The 7,803-nt window shown below is 53.2% G+C and overlaps 1 protein-coding gene across 1 annotated transcript; it reads left to right on the top strand.

The window, feature by feature from the left end:
* Positions 1–15: 15 nt before the first annotated feature.
* Positions 16–3,674, top strand: SRSF1 (serine and arginine rich splicing factor 1). Its single transcript, XM_057417480.1, has 4 exons — positions 16–331; positions 628–812; positions 1,070–1,242; positions 1,497–3,674. The coding sequence occupies exons 1-4, from the start codon at positions 138–140 to the stop codon at positions 1,689–1,691; spliced, it is 747 nt and encodes a 248-aa protein (XP_057273463.1). The 5' UTR covers positions 16–137; the 3' UTR covers positions 1,692–3,674.
* The last annotated feature ends 4,129 nt before the right edge of the window (positions 3,675–7,803 follow it).

Genomic DNA, 7,803 nt, shown 5'->3' on the forward strand with positions numbered 1-7,803 from the left:
CCGCGGTCGCCATTTTGAAGCGGTGTTTGGGGAAGGCGGCGCGCTCGCTCCCGTGTGCCCAGCCCGGCCCCGTGCCCGCCGCCCGCCCGCTCCCTGCGCCCCGGCCCTGCACCGCCGCAGCCATTGCCGACCTTGCCATGTCCGGAGGGGGCGTGATCCGCGGCCCAGCCGGCAACAACGACTGCCGCATCTACGTGGGGAATCTACCCCCCGACATCCGCACCAAGGACATCGAGGACGTCTTCTACAAGTACGGGGCCATCCGCGACATCGACCTCAAGAACCGCCGCGGGGGCCCGCCCTTCGCCTTCGTCGAGTTTGAGGACCCCAGGTGAGACCCCCACAGCCTCCCCCCATAGGGCAGGGCGGCCCGGAACCCACTGCGGCCTGCCCGTGTGCGTGTCCCACAGCGCTGGGCCCGAGGCGGGGGCAGCCGCCCGCGCTGCCGCTCCCCGCCCTGCAGCCCCGGCTCCTTGCGCCGCGGTAACGGGCCCCGCGCCGTTGCGGGTGTCGGGGGCCCATGGAGGGGGGCGCCGGGCGGGCGGGAAGCGGGAACAAAGGCGGGGGGGCGGTGCATGGGCAGGGCGGGGCGGGCGGCCGCGCTCACCGCCCCGTCCCGTCCCGCAGGGACGCGGAGGACGCCGTCTACGGGCGGGACGGCTACGATTACGATGGGTATCGCCTCCGCGTGGAGTTCCCTCGGAGCGGCCGGGGCACCGGCAGAGGTGGCGGCGGCGGCGGCGGGGGTGGAGCCCCCCGGGGCAGGTACGGCCCCCCGTCCCGGCGCTCGGAGTACAGAGTGATCGTCTCGGGTGAGTCCTTGCTCTCATTTTCTTAACCCCAGTGCTCCCCCGGGGTCCTCCAGGCAGGCTTCCCAGCGGAGAGGTGGTGCAGCTCCAAGTTGTTTTGCCTCGCATAGCCTGGGAGGAACGCTGTGCCTGCGAGCATCCCCTCTAGGCACGCTGTCTGCTTCCTCAACAGCCTCTGTCGATTCCTTTGAGCTGATGCTGTAGCTACACGAGGCTAGAGTACAACTCGGTTTTAAAGTCGCTCCTTGCTTTTTACATAGGGCTGCCTCCAAGTGGAAGTTGGCAGGATTTAAAGGATCACATGCGTGAAGCAGGTGATGTATGTTATGCTGATGTTTTCCGAGATGGCACTGGTGTCGTGGAGTTTGTACGGAAGGAAGATATGACCTACGCTGTGCGAAAACTGGATAACACTAAATTTAGATCTCATGAGGTAGGTTTCATACTTTCTTTGGCCAGAATTGGATACAAGGGGCTTAACAGTAGGATTTGAAGGTAAGGAACGTGTGGTGTTCGTTTATATACAAAGCGGCTGAGTAAGTCTGTGGTCAGTTTGTCAGGAGATAGGCTTTAAAGCTTTGTCTGTTTCCGTGCTGCTAGTAAACAATATCTGCAGTCTGTCAGCATGCCTAAAAAGATGGCCCTAAAGCCTAGACTTTTCAATCGAAAGTTCTGTCTATTCAATAGGGAGAAACTGCCTACATCCGTGTTAAAGTTGATGGCCCAAGAAGTCCAAGCTATGGAAGATCTCGGTCACGCAGCCGTAGTCGTAGCAGAAGCCGTAGTCGAAGCAACAGCAGAAGCCGCAGTTATTCCCCAAGAAGAAGCAGAGGATCTCCACGCTACTCTCCCCGCCACAGCAGATCCCGATCTCGCACATAAGCGATCACTAGCTCTGATCTTTTTGTAGAAGCCCATGTTGTACACAGTTTTCCTTTAGTACAGTCTTTCATTATCCTCTTTTTTTTTTTTAATTCCAACTGTTTTACTCGAATTGGCTAAAGTGTTGAATTGCATTCTTGTGTAAAATCCCTAGTGAGTATTTGCTCCTTCACATCGACATTCCCCTCATGTCTTTGGTAAATTGTATTTTAATTGATGTCAGTCAGGATTGTTTCGGTTTAGTTTCTAGTTCAAATACCAACATTCTTGGAGCTGTGGTATTGCTGTGTAAATGTCTCAGTGTTCAGCTATGGTTTATACGAGCTGGGGATGTTGGGATGTTTGTGGCTAACTTGTCTCTTCTGGGGGATCTTATATTTTATCTTGCCTTTTCGTGTGTCTTTCTGTAGACATATCTGAAGAGATGGATTAAGAATGCTTTGGATTAAAGGATTGTGGAGCACATGTCAATCATTTTAGGATTGTCAAAAGGAGGATTGAGGAGGATCAGATCAATAATGGAGGCAATGGTATGACTCCAAGTGCTATTGTCACAGATGAACTTGGCAGTATTGACCTTATACTGAGAGTCAGGCTAATGGAGCGCGTGCACCTCTGTGTCACGTCAGGCACGGTCTAGTTACCGCAGGCTACAATTGCTCTTTGCTTTAAAACTCTTCTTTTGGGGGGGCAATTGTGGCTAAATATTTGCTTTTGTTTATTCTCTAGTCCATTATTCCATTCTATTTTTAGGTTTTTTAAGGAATAAACCGGGTCGGGGGTGGGAGTTTTGGTTTACTTTGTCATGTAGCATTTGGTTACAAGTGTTAAATGTTCTGTAGTATTTGTGCACTTGTAGTAGATCAAAGGGTATCTTTAAATCGGAGTATAATATCAATACTGCTAAAATCTGCATGTCCTCTGTGTGACTGATACAGCGTTGCTATTGCATTTCTTAAAGTATCAGACTGAAAGCAAAAATACAACCAACAACTTAGACAACCAAGTGGGGAATAACTTAAAGTCTCAGCCCTGCCCCCTCAGACTAATTGTCAATTGACTCACCGATCCGTTTGCGAACTCCAGTTCCCAGCGTTCCCTTCCAGCCGGGAATGCTGTTGTAGCTCAGGCCTGCAGCAGGTGGATAGTGTTAGCAGTTAAAGCTCTTCCAGTTTCGTAGCCGTTTTTTGCGACCACAAAGCCGTGCGAGCGATGAGTATGTTGGCATTTTCAGTTGACATATTGTAAATATGACAGATGTTTCCTCCCAGTAGTAATTAACATTTCTAAGAAAGAATTATCTGAGCATCACCATTCACGAGTTTGTTTTGGGGAATTGATAGTTATTACTGTACATCTCTGTTAATTGATGGCAAACATAACTGATCATTCCCCAGAATCCTATTTTTTCATTACAGTATCTAACTTTTTGCCTCCTCTTTTTTGGTTTTGCTGGTTATAAAGGTTTGGATTGGAGAGGGCTCACTGGATCCCAATCCTTGGAGCTGGATCATTGGATTCAAATCATAATGTGGATAGGATAGGGAGGCTGAATTACAAGGATTCATGGAGCGGGATCAGATTACCAGGAACATAGGAGTGGATTCCTGCCCCAACCAAACCGCACTCGTGTGGAGTCTTTTTGTTATTCAACTCAATTGGCTATTCCAAAGATACCTTTTTTTTTTTCCTATTTTTGACGATGGGAGCCCTTAAGATGCACGATGGAGTTTTTCCATGGTTTTTGGTAAAAGGAGCAAAGCGAGGACCTGGAGAGGTGCGTTGGAGCGATCTCCTTGGAAGGATTCAGCACGAGTAGATGGTAAACGCTTAAAGGGGAAAAAGGGGGGGGTTGTTTAAAACATAAAACCGAAGTCATTTCTCTAAATTTAATGACCAATTGGAGTTAAAGATTGAGCAGGTTTTCAATTGGCTTCTGCCTTTTTCTTTTCCTTTAACAAATAAAATTTTTACAGAAACACACACCCGGGGGTTGTGGTTTGTTGCCAAGCTGAGGGCTCCGCTCGCCATCACGGCCCCGCTCGGCCGCACAAAAGCCTTTTGTGCTCCACAGAGATGTAGTGTTCACAGGAAGCGCTGGTGTTTGAGCTGCTCCCAAAGAAAGGGCTCCGTTCCCTGGGAAATGGGTGGAATTTATTACAGGAGAAGGGGGAAAGAAAGACTTCTCGCTGCTTAAAAGAGGATGTGTTAATATTCATGTTGCCTGTGATACTCAAGGGAAAATGGGAGGTTCGGCAGGCTCTGTGCTGGCCCTGCAGTCCTCTTGAGGGCAAATGGGATGTGCAGACCTTGGTGGTGGCTGGAGGCAGCAAGTGAAGATGATTACAGAGGAGCTGATGTAATCTGGTCACAGTCATCCCCAACATCCAGCCTGGGAATGTGGCTCCTTTCTTGTGTGGTGACTCTCATCGCTTAGTATGAAGTCCATGAAAATTCCTTTGGTTATCAAAGTTTGTGTGAAACTTGCAGGGAATTAAAGCGTCAGTGTGGAGCACAGGGGTTGTGGTTCTGCACAGTGTAAGTGTGGTGTACAGGGCTGTCCTGGGGAGCACAGGCTGGGTGGTTGGGTCACTGTTTAAGTGGGTACCTTGGGTTTGTGTGGCTGGGGCTGGGTTTTGGTAGCAGGGGGCTGCAGGGATGGCTCCTGTGAGAAGCTGCTGGTAGCTTCCCCAGTGTCTGATGGCACCAATGCCAGCCAGCTCCAAGATGGATCTGCCGCTGGCCAAGGCTGAGCCCTCGGGGGTGGAGATGGCACCTCTGGGATCATGCGTTTAAGCAGATGGATAAAGTCCTGCACAACAGCAGCTGGAAGAGAGAGGAAGAGCTCTGCAGACACCAGGACACACTCAGTGCAGGAGGAGGGAGAAGGTGCTCCAGGCACCAGAGCAGGGATTCCCTGCAGCCCCTGGAGGTGCAGCAGGGGGATTCCCAAAGGAAGCTGTGAGCATGTGGGGAAACCTGTGCAGAAGCAGGGTCGGGGCAGGACCTGTGGTCCCATGGAGAGAGGAGCCCATGCTGGAGCGGGGATGAGCGTGAGGAGCCAAAGACGTGTCTATGAGATGTACTCTCAAACAATTACTGATTGATGGCAAAGCCCTGTGCCTGAGGGCAAGGTAAGAGCCATGCTGCACACAGAATGCACTTGGCTGCTGGAGTGGTTGTGGGACAATGCTGGGTGGGAAGAGCTGTGGGGATGAGTGGGATGGGGAGCAGGAAGGTGGGGTGGCTCTTGCCAGAGAGGTTTGTTTGTCGGGGAGTGGAGGGGGCAGCGTGTGCTCGATGGCATGTAGGTGTGTGCTGTTGGAGGGGAAGTTGGCCTGAAAAACCCCAAACCCTTGTGTGGCCTGAGCTCAAGGAAGGTGAAATGGGAGCGGCTTTAAAGCAGTGGTTCGAGTGCGCTCAGGGAAACAAAACCTCTTCTTGCACAAAAGGAAACCTGAAGAGTTTGGTTTGAATTGGAGTGGTGCTTGGAGCGGATCCCTCTTGACTGCCGAGGGGCTGGGAAGAAGGGGACCTTCATGGGGTAGGAGGAGTGAAGGAGGCTGAGACCCTCAGGGATGGAGGGGCTAAAGGCCCCTCTTCGAAACACGAGGGTCTGGGTTCTGACGCAGGGAGTCCAATGGCACTGGGCATAAGGAGCTGATTAATGTGCCGAGGCACTAATTGAAGAGGTGGTTCAGCTGATTTCAAGACACAGCAGGACCTGTACAAGCTCCGAAGGGGTTGCAGCGTGGTAAGAAGCATCACCTCGTGGGAAGGCCCTTCCTCCCTGGCACAGGAGGGCACCAGATGCTGTGAGGAGGAGGAGGAGGAAACACCAGTGTTCCTCCACGTTGGGATTTGTGGACCAGATCACCTTTGTGCCAAGCTTTTAACACGGAGTTCTCAAAGACCTGATGGGGGTTTTATCCCTGCAAGGAGGCTGCCGGCCCTCCCTGCTGGGCGGGAATGCTGTGTTTTCACTTGGAAAAGGGGAATGGCGGAATGCTGGAGTTCCTTCTTTCTACCCTGAGGGAAGAGATGTGGGGCTGCTGCAGCTGATCCATGTCCCTGCTTTAACGCAACGGTGCTGGAGCAGCTCTGCTGTTCCTGTGCAGGGGAATCTGCTTTTCCTGATGATCCTGCGCTTCCCATAGTGCTGCTTTGGTACAGCTGAGGGCAATTGTCCTCCCTGGGGCTGCGTGGTCCCTCTGTGCCGCCCTGGCTCCACGCAGCTGCCTGTTGGCAGCCCAGCACTGCTGGCATTGTGCAGGCACTTTGGGAAGCGCAGCGGTGAGGGAGGGAATCTGTCCTTAATCCCACTGGTAGCAGAGCGCTTCATAAACCTGAAATGGGTGGAAAAGTTGTGGTTTCTCCCAGAAACCACGGCTTGGGGGGGTTTGTTGTTTTAATGAACAGAAACTTCTGCTTTAGAACAGCAGAGTCATTCATTGATCTGTTCGTATCGGTTGTGGCTTCAGGTTTCTCGCTCCTGGTAACAGCAGTTTTTAGCTGTACAGCACAATTGGAGCAGTTCCTGTGTTGGCTGAAACCAGCTCCAGTAAGGGTAGGTGCAGAATGAGCCTCGCTGCACCTGCGGCTGAATCTGTTTCAAACAGAAAGGTGAATTCTTCAGGAGGAAACACCCCATCGAATCAAGATTCCAGGCAGCTCCCTGTGGAACCAATGTTCCCTGACATCCCTCTCCCGCATGCCTGCAGAGGTGAGTCAGACTTGCAGGGCTCCATGTAAGCAGCCACACTGTGTGCTCCTTGAAGGGCACAGAGCCTCGCCTGCCCCTCGGCCATAGAATCCTGGAATGGGTTGGGTTGAAGGGACCTTAAAGCCCATCCTAATTCCCTGCCACGGGCCCGGACACCTTCCCTGCTCCAAGCCCCTGTGTCCAACCTGGCCTTGAACACTGCCAGGGATGGGGCCGCCACAGCTCCTCTGTGCCCTGTTCCCGGTGATGCGAGGGTCCAGGCTCAGCCTGTTCCTGCCCCTTCCCCACCGGAGCGCTGCGTGTGTGTGCAACAGTTGTAGGGCCATTAGCATAATTTTATGCACTAATTTGTGTAATCATTAAAGAGCTGAGAAGGGCATTGTTCGCATGAGTAATTACCTCGCTGTTCTAATAGCTCCCGTTCATCCCGGCAGCGAGTTTCATGTTTCTGTGAGTCAGCCAAAGAGCCCTGCTTTGGCTATAACAGTGTTTTAAGCAATATCCCCCTGTTTCGCATGCCTCGGTTGTGCTCTGCGTCGCTGTGACGCAATGGAGCTGATGAGCTTACACCACGCAGATGGCTACTGGGGACGCGGGCCAGCACGGATGCAGGGCTGGAGCAGCTCTGCTCTGGAGCCAGGCTGGGAGAGCAGGGCTGGGTCAGCCTGGAGAAGAGAAGGCTCCTCAAGGGGAGACCTGAGAGCAGCTCCAGTGCCTGAAGGGGCTGCAGGAAAGCTGGAGAGGGGCTTGGGACAAGGGATGTAGGGACAGGCCAAGGGGAATGGCTTTAACAGCATCAGGCACGTAAGGTCAGTGCATTCAGGGAAAAACACAGCCACGGAATTAGAGCAGCCGAGGCAGCGAGGAAATCCGGGCGCTAATCCCTGATCTTTCACTGACACACGGCAAAGCCCGGGCGAGCCGGCTGCCTCCCTGCTCCCAGCCACAGCTGGAACACACGGATAATGCTGCATTACCTTCCCCGCGGGCCTGCCGCGATTAAGAGCGGAGAAGAGCTCACAAATCCTTCGGGAGAGGGAACGGTGGGGATTAGTGCCCGGCTGGAGGGCTGCGGTCCCCCTGCACCCGCTTGTGCCTTTGCCAGCGCCGTGCCCCATTTTCCTTATTCTTTGTTGTTTACTCTTTTCCCAGGGCCTGGGTGTTGGTTAATCCCATTTGGCAGCTATGGATCGTCTCCACGACAATCGATGGTTGTGCATTCGGCTGCATCGCTCAGCTGATCCCACAGGAATGAGCATCCAGCACCAGCAGGAGCCTCGGGCACAGCATCCCTGCTCCACGGGCAGGGACACCTCCCACTGGAGCAGCTTGCTCCAGGCCCCTGTGTCCAACCTGGCCTTGAGCCCTGCCAGGGATGGGGCAGCCACA

This window comes from Pezoporus wallicus, unplaced genomic scaffold, assembly GCF_028554395.1.
Source record: "Pezoporus wallicus isolate ANWC-B61680 ecotype Strahan unplaced genomic scaffold, APGP_CSIRO_Pwel_v1 contig_12352, whole genome shotgun sequence".
Classification (NCBI taxonomy): Eukaryota; Metazoa; Chordata; class Aves; order Psittaciformes; family Psittacidae; genus Pezoporus; species Pezoporus wallicus.